General features: G+C 38.4%; 3 protein-coding genes across 7 annotated transcripts; 1 reads left to right on the top strand and 2 right to left on the bottom strand.

Moving 5' to 3' along the window:
* The first annotated feature begins 725 nt into the window (after nucleotides 1-725).
* On the top strand, nucleotides 726-8,117 carry emd (emerin). Of its 5 annotated transcripts, none has more exons than XM_017486763.3 (8): nucleotides 726-978; nucleotides 2,355-2,444; nucleotides 4,634-4,726; nucleotides 4,827-4,861; nucleotides 4,954-4,979; nucleotides 5,110-5,163; nucleotides 5,254-5,292; nucleotides 6,179-8,117. In XM_017486763.3, exons 2-8 carry the CDS (start codon nucleotides 2,363-2,365, stop codon nucleotides 6,423-6,425), a joined length of 576 nt encoding a protein of 191 aa, XP_017342252.1. In that variant the 5' UTR covers nucleotides 726-978; nucleotides 2,355-2,362; the 3' UTR covers nucleotides 6,426-8,117. The 5 variants fall into 5 exon arrangements, with proteins under 5 accessions (XP_017342252.1, XP_017342250.1, XP_017342254.1 ...); XM_017486761.3 differs by having other exon boundaries at nucleotides 738-978; nucleotides 4,948-4,979; XM_017486762.3 differs by lacking the exon at nucleotides 726-978 and adding an exon at nucleotides 1,058-1,199 and having other exon boundaries at nucleotides 4,948-4,979.
* On the bottom strand, nucleotides 7,616-11,060 carry si:dkey-93l1.9 (Ninjurin domain-containing protein). Its single transcript, XM_017486528.3, has 2 exons — nucleotides 8,826-11,060; nucleotides 7,616-8,680 (listed from the first exon to the last, which is right to left on the bottom strand). Exons 1-2 carry the CDS (start codon nucleotides 9,010-9,012, stop codon nucleotides 8,547-8,549), a joined length of 321 nt encoding a protein of 106 aa, XP_017342017.2. The 5' UTR covers nucleotides 9,013-11,060; the 3' UTR covers nucleotides 7,616-8,546.
* Nucleotides 11,061-11,773: 713 nt separating this feature from the next.
* On the bottom strand, nucleotides 11,774-17,010 carry haus7 (HAUS augmin-like complex, subunit 7). Its single transcript, XM_053686286.1, has 10 exons — nucleotides 16,578-17,010; nucleotides 16,109-16,224; nucleotides 15,942-16,009; nucleotides 15,792-15,853; nucleotides 15,426-15,505; nucleotides 14,775-14,972; nucleotides 13,010-13,118; nucleotides 12,653-12,868; nucleotides 12,326-12,437; nucleotides 11,774-12,061 (listed from the first exon to the last, which is right to left on the bottom strand). Exons 1-10 carry the CDS (start codon nucleotides 16,632-16,634, stop codon nucleotides 12,000-12,002), a joined length of 1,080 nt encoding a protein of 359 aa, XP_053542261.1. The 5' UTR covers nucleotides 16,635-17,010; the 3' UTR covers nucleotides 11,774-11,999.
* Nucleotides 17,011-18,987: the final 1,977 nt, after the last annotated feature.

Genomic DNA, 18,987 nt, shown 5'->3' with positions numbered 1-18,987 from the left:
CCGGATTTCTTGAGTTAATACTGATATCTGGTGAAAACTTTATGTGAATAGCCTCACTGGACATATATTTACTGAAAACAATGTTGACGCGTTCAATACTTATTTCTCCTACTGTATATATAGATCAGTGGCTGCCCAGTGACACGCGTCACTTCCGCATTTCCCGATTCCTATAGAAGTCTATGGTAGTGTCGCAACTCTCCTTTTCAACGGCGCTGTACCACAGACTATGAAATCCTTCGAGCTTTCAGTTAACATCGTGCATTAGAATGGGTAAAAGTGTGATCTCAATGACCTTAAAATCAAGATAGTATGGCCTTCGCACTAGTCATCATGTCTCAACCCAAATGAACACACACACACACACACACACACACTATGGAATATTTTGTACAGATGTGTTACACAGCGCTCTTCACCATTGTCATTAAACTTGAGAGAATACGAGATGTGCCCTTCAGTGCAGCACAATCAGTGTTCAAAGCGCATGGAAACAGTTCTGGTGGCTCTTTTGTCGTCATCCCTTTTCAGGCCCCTTTGTCAGCCTTTTGTACATTGCCCATATTAATATGCCGAATTTCAATCACACAAAACCGAATATCGAACCTGGAGAGAGAGAGAGAGAGAGAGAGAGAGAGAGAGAGAGAGAGAGAGAGAGAGAGAGAGAGAGAGAGATTAATACACAAACCCAGCGTTGATTTATTAACCCAGGGATCTGGATAAGTGTGGATTATTTAATACAAAAAGCTTTAACAGAGCAGCGCTTGTACGCGGATCTTTACCGTAATGCTTGTACACTGATTAAAATAAAATGGCAGTCAGTGAACGATTTCCCAAGCTCGATATCGTGTAGGCTCACATTTCCAGCTCTCACTCAAATTTACACTCCCATTTCGTCCTGTAACGCGTGAGGGAGCCGCCCAGCTCGGGAGCATTTTGCTAGGAAAGTTAGCATTTCCAGCAGAAACGCGCCCACAGGTGAGTGAGTGCACCGTGTAAACATTCATACATTTACTTTACTGCGATTTAAGACGCACGAAACAGGCGTAATTATTATGAACTATATGATTGGTAAACCTTTCTTTGTGTAGTAGTTTGGTTTGTGATGAATGTCACAGAGCAGTTCAGATAGCCAGCAAGCTAACAGCTACTAGCTAGCAAACCAGCTGCGGACAGGGATTTTCCCACCACGCGTACAGGTCAGCTGATTATTACTATTATTATTATTATTATTATTATTATTATTATTATTATTATTATTATTATCTAGGTGGACAGGACATGTTAGGAAGTCGTGTCGGATTAATAAACAGCGTTTCCTTTTCTACTTCCAGTGTGATTAAGCGCTGTGGACACTGTCCCTCGTCTGTTAATACAGTGCGTATCGCGCATGTGTAGGAAGGAGATCCAGATGTTCCAAACTGTGATTAGTTTTTATTTCGTACCCTGATTTTACACAAGATTAAAAGTTAGCTTGCTACTCTATATGCCTAAGACACATCGTACACACTTTTACCAAACAAGGCATTAACATTTCTTAGTATTTAGGTTATTGTCTCCTGCGCTGTAGCTACCTAAAAGAAAGAAAGCAAGAAAGAAAGAAAGAAAGAAAGAAAGAAGTAAAATGTCCATGTTCAGTCAGCATTAACATAATTAAGGACTTTGGATTTCAAGGACAAAATTGGTCATCATATAGATTTCAATTTGTTTATTTTACAGTAGCCTACAGATTAAATTTTTGTCTTTCTCTTGGTTGGCCAGTGTAAAAGGCAAATGGAAATGAAATGCAAAGAGAGGCATTATTAAGAGAATAAGATGTGTGCATGTTTTTCTGCTGATGTGCAGATCAGATGGTGAGGATGGTGTCAAACTACAGTTTGTGTTACAGTCAAACTGCACCTGTGCTTTGTAAAAACAAACAAACAAAAAAAACAAACAAACACAGAAACCACTACTATAATTCAGGTTTTACTGAACTGAAATATATTTACCTCTGCAGGCCAGAGCATAGACAAGGTTAGAATGCAAATAGAAACATTTGTACATTGTTTTGGTTAACTATAGCCTACTATGTTTTTTTTATTAAAGTAGAGGTATCAAGGCATGTTATATCCAGAAAAAAACCCCAGTTTTGATTAAAACCTGATCATATTTTCATCATATTTTAGCTATTTGTTAGAATTCAACCACAGAATTAAAATTTCAGGGGTATACTCTGCAACTCACATAGTTTTAGCCAAACTGCTAGATAATTTTTGCTCCATTAAAAAAAAAAAAAAACTCATTTAATAATAATTATTATGTTACATGTAAGTGGCTCACTTTTTCCCCACAATCTTTTTTGTGAATTACAGTTACAGCCATGTCCTCATTAAGCTCCAAGTCCTCTGATGAGCTATGCAAACTTTTGGATGAATATGGGATTAACCATGGACCCATTGTGGGTAAGACAAATGTGTATTCTAATACAAAATGTAACCATACTTTAATACTAGTTTATGATAAAAACCTAGTGTTCAGATAATGTAGGTGCTCATCAGATTTTCTTTAATACTATATCTTCTCTTTTACACTGTTTGAAGAATACCAGTTGTCTACTTTTTATATATCCTTAAAATTTCAATTTGTTTGTTCTTATTTACATGCATTTACATTTACATTTCCTGCTTCAGTCCCACCACATTTTTTTTTAAAGTAAAGGAGGTTAAAAAAAGCCTAACTAAAACTCTCTGAGGCTAAACTGAGACATTTAGTAGTTGTAATTATGGCAGCTGGACTTTTCTTCTAAAATAACTAAAGCTACTACTTATTCTCTTATGAGTTATGGTTTCTAACCACTAGGGGTAGTGAACATCACTTGGACACCTTTCTTTTCTTCTTCATGCCTCATACACCTTGGAGTTATCTGCAGCTTATGGCTATGGTCGGAGATGCAGATATTCTGTTCTCCAAAGGTGGCGATAACCAAGTTTGTCAGTCCCTCACTGGGTGCAGTTTTCCTCTGGTCCCTTGGTATGAGTTTGCTTAATTGTTGAATGGTCTTCACACCTCATGGCGTGCTCTCCAATACTGAGCTTGCAAAGTTAGCTGCACTCTGCTTACACTCATACAGGGGCCAGAGTTGAGTATCTCCTCTAACTTGGGTCTCCCTCTGTACTTTGGCTTAGTCGCAGACCCCAAAGAGTCCTGACTACTGATCCCCACAGACTTCTGACTACTGGGCCTGTGGCTAAGCACAGCTGATGAAGTCAAGAGGATATCAAGCTTGAGCTTGAGACATTAGCCAAAACACTAGAGCACTAGAACCACTTGAACATAGGATGGAGTGGGGTGCCCCTCTGCCATCATTTTCCCTACTGGGAATGGTCTCCCTCAGCATATCCATTAATCTTTTCACAAGCCTCTCAGTCTAGCTGACCAGCAGACAAGCACCCTTAAAATGACTGTGGGCTGCATTGGAATGGATGCTGATGTGCAGACCATAGTCCCCAAATGCAGTTGACATGCAACCCATAACCCCCCAAAACAGTGCTGATCAAGGATTTCTCTGTCCCATAGTGTAAAGATTTCATTGAGGGGGTTAAAGGACACGATACAGCTATATTAATCATCAGGTAAGTACAAGGATGGATGGTCTGCTATGCCTTGAATGAGAGCTCTTTAGGTGAGCCTATCCATGGGCACATATCCCCAGGGGAATGACACCTGCAACCAGATTTGGTGTCCCAGATTTGGGAAAAGTTTGCCAAGACACAGAATGAAGCCCTCACCAATACCAAATCGACCTTTCATTGGCTGTGGGTCTTACCGACGTAGCTGGACATTCTGCTTGGTCAAGACACACTTGCCCAGCAATCAGGCCACAGAATCCTATTTTATTGCTCCAAAGGAGCCATAGAATTTAGTTTCCGTTGACATTCTCACTAATAGTCAGAAAACCTATCACTGGGAATAGATTTGTTGTCCTATATTTGTGGAAAGATTTGCCACCCTCAGCTAGGTTGTCTGTGTGGTGCCTCTGAGTGAAGTGCAGGTTGAGAACTACAACCAAGCAGTCCAGGAAACATTCCTGAAAGCAAGACGAACTAGTATACTGGCCTTGTATGTTCTCATCTGGAAATGTTCTGTGAATGATATGGACCACATTTTCGGGATCCAGTGCACTGCCCAGATCCTAGACTACTGGCCTGCAGGGAAGTCCCCATTTATGCTAAAGAAACGTTTATGTGGCACCCATTTCAGTGCATTACAGCACTGTGGATGGCGTCTTACTGGGGGCGCATAAACTTATGCTGGATTCATGGGGCTTCTTGCTCCCTTCAGAGAGGTCATAATGACATCTCCCACTTGTGACATCTCCTTGTGAGCCCATGTAGAATGCCGAATAGAATTGGAGGGGAAAGCTGTATGCCTTGCTAATAAGCTCACCTTGCATGCGCAGGTGGCCATTTAACTCCAGCGTACCCTTGTGGTTCAACCCACAGTTTCTGTCGTATGACAGGTTTTGGTAGCCTATCAACTGATCTTGAAGCATTCCATGAGATTGAACCTGTGAGCGTTTCTTGTTCCTACCCCATACTGTACACGTTTTCTAACGTGTACAGTATGTATGCTGACATTGTTCTCTGTTTAGACTCTACCAGGAAGCTTTATGAGAAGAAGCTGGCAGAGGCCATGGCCAAAAACCCAAAGCCGTCTTCTGACAAGACATTCTACAGAGAAGAACGTAACAGCTTAACAGTTATTAAACATACAGTATTAAAACATCATATTCCAATTTTGGGAACTTGCTCTGACCTGGTTGATCCTTTTTTTGTTTTTCACAGAGGAAGAAATCACGTATGTTACATATCATCCACCAGTAAGTTTGAGTAGCAATATCTTGGGTATAGTTGCATAGCTCTTCTAGTGATTTGTACATGCGTCTAATCTCTAACATATTGTCAGTTGCAGGTGCAACATGAAAACTTTGGAGATGTGTAAGTTCAGTGTGTATACTTCATACATATATAATTACGCTAAACTAATAATAGAGGCAACTAAGCAACATTTTATAGGTAAACGTTAATTCTAGTGCACAGATAATGACACAGTAATACATGTTTGTAGAACAAGAAGAATGAGGACCACTGAGAATGCTGATGACATGGATCTTACAAATGAGTAAGATTTCTTTGACAAGTTGTCTTGTCAAAACTCAAATACTGTCTCTTCTAATTTGCACATTTTAACACTGGTTTATATGCCCACCAGAAATGTCACTCTTCAAGGAAAAAACCACACCTGCAATAAGTAATATTTTTTTTTATCCCCTTTCCCAAGCAGAACATTTCAAACTCCTTTACATTCATATAGGTTTCAATCCAAACCACATTTTTTCACTAGAGCATGAGGTGATCACTGAAAGCAGTGATTTTGTGTTTCTTGAGCAGCTTCTGTGTTGATTTGGAAGTATGTCTGGCTTATCATCTAGTTGAAAGCTATATCTGTGACCAAGTGTGAACCTCCTGGCAGAGGTTCATGTATAATAATAAATTTTTAAAAAAGGTTACGTTAATACATTAGTTTCTTATGCAGTGACAGAATGTGTTATAATTGGCAGTAATATTATTTAATTACCCTGTTATTTAATTATGCCTATTTAATTATGCCTAGTTCAGTAGTAGTGTTAGTTGATTGAAATGCTGGAAAGAACTCATTTTAAATAACCTTTTCTTTGTATTTAGTGTATTTTTAAAGTAACCCAAACTGATTGATTAATCAAAAAAGAATCAATAGAATTGAATAGCAAAATAATTGTAAGTTGCAGCCATATTTAGCAGAACTCATGATGGAATCAATATTCACAAGAGCCCCTAAGCTATAAAATGGCACGAAACCATATAGTACAGTGGGCACCAGGTGCTTTTTCTTGTATGCAGTCTGCTTTTGTTGCCAAACATGATGATGATGGTGTGCAGACCAAAAAGTTGATTTTGGTCTCATCTGACCACAACATACAATGCCAGCTGTAGTTCCCGTCTCACAAAACTGCAACCTTAAAACATTTACCCTCCTTTGCCATATTCTTGTGTGTGGGGGACAGTTGGACAGAGGAACTGTTTCATGTGAAATTTTTTAGGTTCCAAATTGCTTTATGGTAATTTAATTGCTTATGTATTTTTCTATGAAACACAAGGCCTACAATCAGCTACACTGACACAGCCTACCAGAGTACACCCAGAGCTAGATCAACAGCCTACATGAGCAAGTCAAGCCTGCAGGATGCTAGTCCAGGAACAGTCAAATCTGAGGGGAGCAAATCCGGTGGTGTGCCAGGGTGGCTTCGTGTGTTGGTTTTCATCATCATTGCAGTGTTTCTTTACTATGTGTACTCAAACATGGAATCTGCAGATGAAAACCCTTTTAAAAAAATTGATGTATAACTAGTTAATCAAAATTCTGTTTTTTCCCCTTGAGGTGATCTATTCCAGTGTTCATTACATTATAAGCACAAATACTTTTTTCTATTATGAATTTTATATATTTGCAGATTTTATATTAGGTGTACTAGGCTCATGAACATACAGTGTCCTCCACTAATATTGGTAAATATGAGCAAAGAAGGCTGTGAAAATTTGTCTTTATTGTTTAACCTTTTGATCTTTTGTTTAAAAAAAAAAAATCACAGAAATACTCGCTCTCATGGATATCAAACAATTGCAACCCTAGGTCCATGCTGGTGAACTCTCCTCTTCAGTTCAATTCACAGGTTTTCTATGGGTTTCAAGTCAGGGGACTGGGATGGCCAAGGCAGAACCTTGATTTTGTGGACAGTAAACCATTTCTGTGTTGATTTTGATGTATGTTTTGGATCATTGTTCTTCTGGAAGAGCCAACCATTGCCCATTTTAAGCTTTCTGGCAGAGGCAGTCAGGTTTTCATTTAATATATGTGGATATTTGATAGAGTCCACGATGCCATGTATCCTAACAAAATGTCCAGGTCCTCTGGCAGAAAAACAGGCAAAAAACATTAAAGAGCTATCACCATATTTAATCGTGGACATGAAGTACGTATCCATATGGCTACCGCTCTGTGTGTACCAAAACCACCTCTGGTGTTTACTGCCAAAAAGCTCTATTTTGGTTTCATCTGACCATCGAACCAGATCCCATTTGAAGTTCCAGTAGTGTCTGCAAACTGAAGACTCTTGAGATTGTTTCTGTATGAGAGTAGAGGCTTTTTCTTGAAACCCTTCCAAACAACTTGTGGTGATGTAGGTGACTTTGGATTGTAGTTTTGGAGACTTTCTGACCCCAAGACGCAACTAGCTGTGATCCTTGGAGAACTCGTGGCCACTCGAACAATTCTCTTCACTGTCTTGAGACAATATAGACATGTCCTCTTCCAGGTTGATTCATGACATTTCCAGTTCACTGGAAATGCTTAATTATTGCCCTGATGAAGGAAATAGGCATTTTCAATGCTTGTGCTATTTTCTAATAAATAAATTTTCTAATAATTTTTTTTTTGTGACTTTCAACAACCTTTTTCCGCACATCACACCTTGGTCTTACCCATTGTTATGAATGACTAAGGGAATTTGGCCTATGTTTTACCTCATATTTATACCCCTGTGAAACAAGAAGTCATGGTTGAACAATTTCTTGTTCCTAATCACCCAGGTGGACTAAAAAACATACATACTTCAAATATGTTTTTCTCATAAGAATTCATAGGGGTGCCAATAATTGTTGCACACCTATATTTAACAAAGATATTTTAGGATAAACCTGTTTTGCATTTGCAAATGTTTGATATCCATGAGAGCACAGTATTTTTGTGAATGTTTTTTTATCAAAAGATTAAACAATAGACAAATTTTCACACCCTTCTTTGCTCATATTTACCAAGGGTGCCAATATTACTGGAGGGCAGTGTAGTTTTACATTAACATGGCTGATGCGTGTTGTGCATTTGTTTTATTTTTTTGCTTTTTAATTCATATGTATCCAAATTATATGGTTGTTGTTCACCAGCCTATTAATAGCCAAAATTTTATATAAAAAGAGCATTGTTGAATTTAAGAAAATAAGTAACAGGCTATTATAAAATAAAGTTGTGTCCAAAACATGTACCATTTGTTCTCTTTGCCTACCATTGTATCTATAGCAACCTAAATAACTAACACTTTCAAATTTGTTCTGAATTTCCTTGCATGTCTAAATGGCCACCATCCTTCCAATCAGCTGCATATAATGTATGAATGTAAAATAGTCATCCCTTGGAGAGTCCATCTGAGGACTTGCAGCATCGATCATTGGATTATTCCTGAAAGTGAACAAAGGTAACATTTTAGCTAAATGTAAATACACTACAACAGGTAAGCAGTGTAATATGGGGATACAGTAGTTAACCCAGTTTATGAGCTGCTAAAATCCTGTCTACATTCCACTAATAATAACTAAACAAATGCATATAATTTACCTGAACAGATAACCAACATTGTCCAATAAATAGTCTTCAAACTAATACTTTAGTTTAAAAACAATAATTGTGCACCATCACCGACCAGATTCAGACCCCAAGGCAGTGATGAGGACATTGACGAGGAGAATAGTGAAGACGAAAACTGTAGCCACATTGTTTAACATGTTCAGTTTAGGTTGCTTCCTTTCATCATTCAGGTCATGTTTCACTAAGAAGTAGGGGGGGGGGATACCAAACTTGATTGCTTAAATGAAAATTAGATGGTTACAAAGATTTGCAAGAAATGTGTAATAACAATAACAAACAACAATAATAATAAAACTATTGAATTCTTTTTAAAATTCTAAACCAACCAATGAAGATCAGAAGGCGGCCAACAATGACCTGGAGTGTGATGGACAGAATGATGAGTACAATGAGATGGTATTGGTACTCAGGCCCCTCCTGCAGTGCAGTCTTTAGCTGAGAGGAATTGGCCATCAGTAGAGCTATGTCAAGCATGCTCTGGGCCATACTCTTCTTAGTGGCATAATGCTTCATGTCCAGGTGCCAGTAGGCCTTTTCGTTTTGGTCCTTAATCCAAGGATTGTGGGATTAAAGGAATTATTGAGGATGGCATAAAGATTTTCATTGACTAAGTTTCCATGGAAATTTCAATGAGAGTCAATTCTAGAGACACAAATCCCAGCATAAGTAGTTCCAATAAAAAAAATAATAAAAAAAAGTATTTAGTAAGTAATGCCATTACAGTATAAATACACTATATGGCCAATAATATGTGGACACCTGACCTTCACATCCATATGTGAACTTTCCCCCAACTGTTTCCAAAAAGTTTGAAGCACACAATCATCTAGAATGGCAATGTATGCTGTAGCAATTAAGAATATTTCTTTCACTGGAACAAAAGAGGCCCAAACCTGTTCCTGCATGACAATGCACCTGTGCACAAAGAGAGGTCCATAAAAACATGGTTTGTCAAGATTGGTATGGAAGAACTTGAGCGTCCTAACTTCCAACCCCAATGAACACCATTGGGATGAACTGGAGTGCTGACTGCATGCCAGGCCTTTTCGCCTGATATCACTAATTCTTTTGTGGTTGCATGAGCACAAAGCCCCACTCCAAAATCTAGTGAAGGCCTTCCCAGAAGAATGGAGAATATTATAGCAGCAAAAGGTTGGGATTAATTCTGGAATGATATGGTCAAAAATCACATATGGATGTGATTAGTTAGATGTCCAGAAACATTTGGCCATATAGTGTAGAAAGTATAAGTGTGCCTTTGTGGAGGTGTAATGTGAGACTGTATCCAAATACATCAGCATAACCTGGGCAGATAAAACCTATTTGAAGATTTAGTCTAAAAATTGGATTAACCTGAACATGCATTTCTCTCCGAAAGCAATTTTTTGTTTTTGTTATACACTGGAGACATTTGGGCTTTAGATCAAAAGATTCATATTAGACAATAGATCAGAATTTCAGCTTCTATTTCCTGATCTTTATATCTAGATGTGTTAAACAACTTAGAACATGGCATATTTGGTAGCAGACCAATTTGGGCAAATGTATTAGAACAGATAGTTGAAGAAAGTAACACTTAATATTTGGTTGCATATCCCTTGCTTGTAATAACTGCATCAAGCTGGTGACCCACTGACATCACAAACTGTGTTGCAGGCTTATAGAAGCTTCCTACAATTGTTGTTTGTTTTGGAAGGTTTCTCCCATCAGTCTGCTCTTCAAGAGGTGAAATGCATGCTCAATTGGGTTAAGGTCTGGTGATTGATTTGGCTAGTCTAAAACCTTCCACTATTTCCCCGTGATGAAGTCCTTTGTTGTACTGGCAGTGTGTTTTGGATCATTGTCTTGCTGCATGATGAAGTTCCTCCAAATTAATTTGGATGCATTTCTCTGTAAACTGGCAAAGAAAATGTCTCCGTAGACTTCTGAATTCATTCTGCTTCTATCTTCAAGTTTATTTATTCTTTTTTACAACAATGCAGTCTTCACAGGCAAAACCCACGGTTCAAACCAAGAGCAGAAATGCAGAGCTAGTAATTCTTTAAACAATCAATCAAACAGGGCATACCTGGGCAACAAGAAAGGCCAGTCAGTCACCAAAAAAGTTCCAATATTTCTGATCACTTGAAAATTGGGTAGGTTCAAACAAAATGTGTCATGTTCCAAGTTGTTTAACACATCTAGATATCAGGAAAAATATTAGGAAATGAAAGCTGAAATTCTCATCTATCGTCCCATTCATCTTTTGCTCTCAAACCCAAATATCTTAAATGTATAGTAAAAACAAAAGAACTGGCCTTGCCATTCCAATACTTTCAGAGTGAACTGAGACATTAGGAAAAGATTAGTTATGAGCATTATTCTACTGCCATTTCAAATGGAATGAATTCAGACAAAACCAAAAACATAAATAAAACAAGGACATGCTGGTATGCTCACACGAAAGAACCTTTTCAGCAGGAACAATTCTGTCACCCCAGTGCTATATTTGAGTTGGCGGTCAGTATCCCAGCAGAAAAAATTACCACCACCAAAAAATATATATATATATATATATATATATATATATATATATATATATATATATATATATATATATATATATATATATATATATATATATATAGGCCAATGGGTCACAAACAACTAAAGACCAACTCAGTTTAGTGCAGCATTTGAATAAATCAGGATAAGAAATGTGCTTTGTTGGACAAGTACACTTGTGTATACATGGAGTTTCACTTTGCTGTTGAGTTCTCACTGTACTGTACATGTTAAAAGATAATGACATAAGTGGATTACTATATACACACACACACAAACTATTGTCCTGTATGTAAAAAGGAAGAATACTGCCCAGAAGGATTACTGAATGTTAAAGATTCAACAGAAAACCCATCCCCCCAAAATTTAAAATTGCCAGTACACACTTTAAACTGGTAGGTGAAAAAAAAATTCCCTGCACTGACAGCATAACAGACAAAACCTAACACACAACACACTTCAGTCTACTTACCTCCACAGTTCCCAGTGTGTTCAAAGGAAAGTCTGCTGCATTAGATATTGTCCTTTCTTTCTCCATATCATATATAACAGAAACGAGAGCCAGGATTAATTTACCAAGAATAAACCTCTGCTGTCTAGCCTAGTGTATTCAGATGAACCAACTTGCAGTTGATCAAAAATCAGTCTGTCCCTCCACCACCACACCTACTTATGGAACAGAGGGATGAAATAGTGAGGACACTTAAATATCAAAGTACAGCATAAATGGTTATTTGTTAGAAATTATTTATTTTTATTTACATTTACAGCAGAGGTTTGGTATTTTACTATAAATTTAGGGTTTTTAGTCAAATCAGATGGCCTAGATAATATTAAATATTTACATGAGGGAAATACATTGGGGAAACTGTAGAAACAGGTTCTGAAAGACTATTCTGAAGCTGAGACAGATGAGTAAGTGTACAACACATGTTCAGGCTGAAACAATAAAAATCTCATGACTGGTGAGGAGACAAAAAAGCACTGAATCTATTCTTCAGGGCCTCCAGTTGGCTGGCTGAAAAGAAACAAATACAAGAACAAATTAACACACATTTCAGGAAACTCAAATGGAATTAATGTGCATATACAATGAAGCAGAATAACGTATTTGTTGGGGAAACTAAATGGTAAAAGCACATGCTTCCTCAAATAGAAACAGAGAGTACTCAACAATCAGCAGTATAAAAAAACAAAAAGCCAGGTTCTCTCTCTTTTGTCATATGTAATATGGTTAGCTTCATTAACTCACATTCCGGGCACAGAAATGAATAGCACTCACGCAGTGTGTGTTTCTCTCCATTGGCCCAAAATCGCCTGTCTGTCTGTATCTGCTTCACAATCCCAGTTAGAGTGGATGAGGTTTTGGACAGCTGCTGCAGCGCTTCTAATTCCTACATGACAAAAACATATAATCTGACCATATAAATCTACATTGTCCAAGTTTTTTTTTTTTTTTAAAGTCATACTCTATGCACAGAGTTATTCATATAAAACTGAAAATTGTAATCCTCGTGTGTGAAACTTCATCAAAGTGGAAAATTTTATAGAAAGTTAGACTGAATGTTAAATACGACTTAATTCAGTGCTCTGATATATGGAGCAGTACCATATTGCAGTGGTGCAGGAGCTGATGCACAGACTGGAAGACACAGGCGTTCGGATTAAGGACAGGAGGTGCTCTCTGGCAGTAACCCCTGAAGTCTGTGTTGTAGACCTGACTGAAGGCAGTCATAAGCTGAGCCATGTCTGATATAGCCACTTTTAAAGCACAGGGTGACAGTGAGGCTGCAGGGCCTGACGCTTCCAACTGCAGGAACTCACACTAAAGCAAAAGATTAGTGAGGGTGTTTAAGAGAGGGATGGCAACAGTAGGAAGAAAGAGACAAGGCACAGAAAGTGCATTATTAATTACTTTATTTATTATTATATTTTTTTTTAAAAAAGTGTTTTCCTGAAGGCTCACCTCTTTACGTAGCTCCTCCAATGTACACCGAGTGGACTGCAACAAAGCAGTTGCTTCAGCTATGTTGTCATTACTAAGCTTACCACATCCTGAATCATGATGATGACTCCTTCAACCCAAAAAGAGAAAGTCAGGATATCTTGTCTAGTGCACATGTATGTAGAAAGAAGTGTAAAATGGGGGCCGATGTACAAAGTGGTAGAGGACAGACTCAAATAAAAACTACTTGTGCCAATGCCACCAAGAAATGTCAAACAAATGGCACTTTTCCACCGCACGTTATGGCTCAACTTGACTTGCTTTTTTGGATAGTACCTGGTACTTTTTTTAGTACCACCTCGGTCGAGGTTCCAAGCGAGCTGAGCCGATAATAAATGTGAGCCACGCACTGAGGGAGTGGGGAATTCTCCTTAACGAGTGATTCTGTATTGTGCCTGAATAAATACGATATTTTAATACATACTTTGCATAAGTAATATTCTATTAATTGAAATTATGTATCACTTATATCATTACAGATAAAATTACAAGACAGGTTTCTGTCTTAAATTTTTTACATCTCGCTTGTTACTGATTTCCAAGCAGGCATTTATCGAAGTCACTCCTGTCACAGCTGAATCTAACTTAGTCATATCGAGCACTACGTAGGGTCTAGAACGTAGTTATATAGTACAGCCTGATCATGTATTTGTACACAGCTTCAATAATACAACATTATTCCTGCGTGAAGGCGAATGGAAGATGGCACCCACTTTGAGGCAGCACTACACTGCAGTGGAAAAGCAAGCTCAGAAAAGTAAAGCGAGCTGAGCTGAGCCGTACCATGCAGTGGAAAAGTGGACAAAATTGCTTGTAGTTTATAGTACGTTTTTAGTACCTGCACAAAATAATGCGATAACTATAAGGAATGCTTAGAAGTACTTCAACACTGTACAACGCTGCACAACGCAAACACACTTATCCAAGTTGAAACACACTCTATGCCCTGGACTTTTGGCTTGATTCCTTCCAGCTCCCCTCATGGAGCCAGAGCTGGATCAGATCCAACTCCACCCCATGGCCTTTTTTTTTTTTTTTGCTGCAGTGAGGTGTAGTTGGAAGAAATTCCAGCCTCTGTAAATGACCATCAACATTCAACTAATCAAGACATGATTCAAATTGCCTGTAAATTATGTCAACTTTCAATTCAATGCATCCCCTCATGTATTCTGACAATCTGATACAAAATTTCAAATTTCATTTTATTTCATAATTAGGGAGTTTTTTTTTTTATTGGTCGCAAATTGCAAATAATGCATTAATGCTTTCATGTGGCTGTTCCTGATCGGAAATGTGAAATTACAAGTTGCGTCCTTGAGTCAAACGCTGCAAGAGTGTAAAAAACCTTCAACACTGTTTTAAACGGTGGCTGCTAGAATAGGGCTAATGTTGTTATCGATTTATAAAAAAGTCTTTCTGTCTCGTGATTATGTTTGAAAGTGACGTTTGTGAAGTCTTCAGCTCAGAGTCAAATTTCCACCTAAAATAACGCTGAACTTTTTTGTTGTAGTACTGTGTTACTTCATGTGAAAAAGACCCAATTTTTCATTTCCAAATACTAGTGTTATCTGCAAAAAGATTTTTGATTGTCCAAATGACTGGTACTCTAACTTCCAAAAACAATCAATATTTTCAGTGTTCCTAGCAAATAACCACGTTAAAATCCAGGATATTCGTTCAATAATCCGGTAACTGTTGAATCCAGACAGGGTGGATGTAAACCTACTCATCGGTTTTACTGCTGTTTGGCTTAGCCCGAGTTGATTGTGTTGCTTTTAAGTATTCCTGGATGTGGGCAGACCAGGGATTGCACACAGGATTCATCAGCTGGATCAGATCAGTTAGGTGGTCAGGTGACATCAGCTCCTTCAGGAGATCCTCATTTGTCACACTGCCACCTCCAGAAGACTCACTGCACATGTCACTGGAAAACATGTTTATTCAGAAATATTGTATAGAGCAGGGGTTACAGTGTCACTTAGGATTCCATCTTTAAACATAGACTAATACTACTCATCTTTTTCCCCCCATTTCCATATGTAATAACAGTATTTTGACTGTTAATATGTGCTTTCACTAGGTGCCATGGTCCTGATGCGCACCACACACCCCCCTCTGCAGTGGAAGAGAATATTAGCTATATGTATCTATATGTTTCTGTAGGTCTTGTTGCTAGGACAGTATTCAAAACTCTTATTTTTTTAACAAAACATATTCAACATAAATTTAATTTGACTGCAAATGTATTGGATGATGGGTTGTGTGAAAATCTACAGAAATGGACCGCTATTTGGTCATATACTCGTATACCACTATGGTCCTGGATACACCGTATATGACTACAATGTACATGATGCCACTGAAAAAGTGCACTTACTCAGATGATGTGTCCTGCTGTCCAGCAATCATTAAAAGCTGTTCCAAAAACAAAAGCTGCCGTAATGGTGTGGCAAAGCCCTGTACCCAGGAGACAGACCATCAACACAACAATCAAATTGTAATTTGATTGAACTAAACTATCAGTTTAAAAATCTACGTGGTGTAAAAACTCTCACCAAACAAGTAATCTACAACACTTGGGAGTCGTTTCTATTTTCAAGCTAATGCCACCAACATGACATTTGCTTAAATTGCTTTTCATTACCAATACGATCCTTTATCCAGTGCATGCCTTGGCATAAACTTTTTTTTTTTTTTCTTTTTTAAGGGAAATTGATTAAAATTTTATCTTAAAATGACATACCTTGATTAACTCCAGGTCATCCGATTTACATAACAGCATTTCATGGCCAAACTGTGTGATTTCTATGTTTGGTGTGAAAAAAACATATATAACTCAACAGAAAGAACCACTTATTTAACACTTTTATAGGCATAAACAGAACATCTTTACCTTTTGCCACTTCTTCGGTCTCTGACGATTTGATTGTTGAGAACTTGTCTCTCAGGGATGGGCAGATTCTTTACAACACATAAACAAAACAAAGTTTTACTTCAGATGCATGCACATTCTTACATAACTCGTAAGCATGTTCACGGTGTTCACTTGTGTTAACACACCTGGTACAAATCCATTTCAGTATGTCCATGCGGTGCAATGAAGGAGTGCAGAGGAGCTCCTGCATGCTGCCCGCTTCTCTCAGGTAAAGACCGTCCACAGAGGGACAGGAGAGCTTCTGAACACAACATAAACAACATAACCTCCGCATTCAGCCTGCTCGTCTTGGTAGCTAGCTAACTAGCATCACTCGGCTACATATGAGTAATGCTAATTCTTAAACATATTATAAAAGCAGCAAGTAAACAGTAAGACCGAAGTAAATGTCAACTAAATCACAGTTATGGTCATAAACGGGTTATGTTTTGTTTCAGGGCCCTTGTTAACTATTCAGCTAGCTAGCTAACTGGGCTATAAGTATCATAATTTAACATTAACAACAACCACTATAGCTACCGTTACAACGTTAAAACAATACTACATATAGCATCATGTTCAAGTTATATACAATTTTTAAAACATTAACATTACCCGGAGGCTGCTGTAAACACTTAGAGAGAGGTGTTGCTCTTTTGAATCGCCCGCCATTTTGTGTGTGTGTGTGTGTGTGTGTGTGTGTGTGTCTCTCTCTCTCTCTCTCTCTCTCTCTCTCTCTCTCTCTCAGAGCACTGCTCACTTCCTTTCTTCTAGCTCCTCCGTGTGTGAGGAAAAGAAACGAAGACGGAATTTTTGAGCACGTCGGAGGACACGACATTTATATTTGTGTTCCTTATTATTCTAACATTTCTTGACATTTGAAATATTTGGAGGAAGTTCTCGAGAGTGCATGAATTTAAAAAATGGGCATGTGGGACGTTTAACGCGCAGTTCAATACACAATTACACGAGTATTACAACAGTTTCAGTCATTCTGATTAGTAAACACAGGCACTGAGGGATGATTTATACTTCTGCGAGCACGTCGGGTAATGGACGCATTCGGGAACTAACGCCAACGTGTCCAGTAGGGGGCAGTGTCGCATGATCCTTACCAGAAAACGAAAGAAATAGCGGATAACAGCAAGGATATGTACCGCTGCAGCCTGGCGACCTCCAAGTGGGCAGTAATTGCGCAGCAAGTAGGCGGAATTTTGGAGGTGGGCGGTGCTTTAGGCGGGATTTCACAAATGGGCGGAATTAGCGAGTTTCGTGTTTCTCTGTAGGAATAATAATCGGAATGCAGCGCTGGCGTAACTTTCTTTCGTAAAGTGCAGGGGAAAAGAAACACTTTTGCCCCTTCTGATGTTCGATCTGAACATTAACTGAAGCTCTTGACTTGTATCTGCATGATTATGCATTGTGCTGCTGTCACATGATTGACTGGTTAACTGCATAAATGAGCACGTGTACAGATGTTCCTATTACAGTGAGGGGCGAGTATTTGTGTGTGTGTGTGTGTATATATATATATATATATATATATATATATATATATATATAATATACATACACACAAAACTGATTTTCTTTACAAAGCATTTTTATCGGTTTCTGTCGCAAGCTGGGTATAATAGAAAGGTTTCAAACACAGTGTATTGTAGCTTCCTGTGTATGGGGCAGATCAGTCAGAGTGCCCATGCTGACTCCTGTCCACCACCGAAAGCACCTACATTGGGCACATGAGCATCAAAACTGGACCATGGAGCAATGGAAGAAGGCGGTCTGGTCTGGTGAATCATGTTTTCATTTACTTCATTTGGATAGAGTGTACGACGCTTACCTGGGGAAAGATTGGGTCCTGGCATTCATGTGGATGTTACTTTGACACGTACCACCTACCTAAATATTGTTGCAGACTAAGTACACCCCTTCATGGCAATGGTATTCCCTAATGACTGTGGCCTCTTTCAACAGGATAATGTGGCCTGCCACATTCCAAAAAATGTTCAGGAATGGGTTAAGGAACATAACAGTGTTCAAGGTGTTGACTTGGCCTCCAAATTCCCCAGACCTCAATCCGATTGAGCATCTGTGGGATGTGCTGGACAAACAAGTCTGATCCATGGAGGCCCAACCTCGCAAATTACAGGATTTAAAGGATCTGCTGCTAACTTCTTGGTGCCAGTTACCACTGCACACCAGCAGGGGTCTTGTGGAGTCCATGCCTGGGGGGTCAGAGCTGTTTTAGGCACACAAAGGGGACCTACACAATATTAGGCAGGTGGTTTTAATGTTATGGCTGATCAGTGTAATGGTCTAGAATAGTATGCAATAAGTAAGTCAGTCTGTACAGGATTTCGCTGAGTTTTTTTTGTGTTTGCTGCGGCCAAAAATATTTGATTTTGCTGCAGCTTTCTTCAAAATTTACGATTTTTGTGCTATTTTTTGCAGAAAACTCCTTGAATTGGTGAAATTTCAATATCACAAAATTGTTTTGCATGGTCTTTTGCAGTGATGTTTGTTGGTAAATGCAATCTTTTATCTGCACTCATGTTTGACACACCTGAATCAAAGAGGGCTTTGGTATTGTGATGATGTCACATGACGCTTCTTGGACCAAATCTGCGGTAATTTTGAAAAATTGCAAGCACCTCAGAATTTTGCAGAGTTTGCTTGATTTTGCATTAATTTCTGCAATCGCAGAAATTAGGGACTGGTTAGTATGTAAGTTTCAAATGTTGGGTGTCCCTCCTATTATTTACACTGGTATTGCACCATGTGAATGCATCGCAAATGACAATGCCTGTCAAAAACTACGCTAACACACTCTCCTGTTGTACCACTCCAATTCCGAAAAAGTTGGCACAATATAGAAAATGCTACTAAACAAAGAGGAGTGATTTGTAAATATACTTTGACTTGTATTTAAACAAACAAACAAAAAAACATATAAAGACAAGGTATTTGATGTTTTACCGAATGGACATCTATTATGAATCTTTTTACAAGGGGCCTGTTCAAA

The sequence above is a fragment of the Ictalurus punctatus genome, chromosome 15 (genome assembly GCF_001660625.3).
Source record: "Ictalurus punctatus breed USDA103 chromosome 15, Coco_2.0, whole genome shotgun sequence".
NCBI classification, from domain to species: Eukaryota; Metazoa; Chordata; class Actinopteri; order Siluriformes; family Ictaluridae; genus Ictalurus; species Ictalurus punctatus.
Note: the sequence above shows the minus strand (reverse complement) of the source record. Positions and strands in the feature narration are given on the sequence as shown.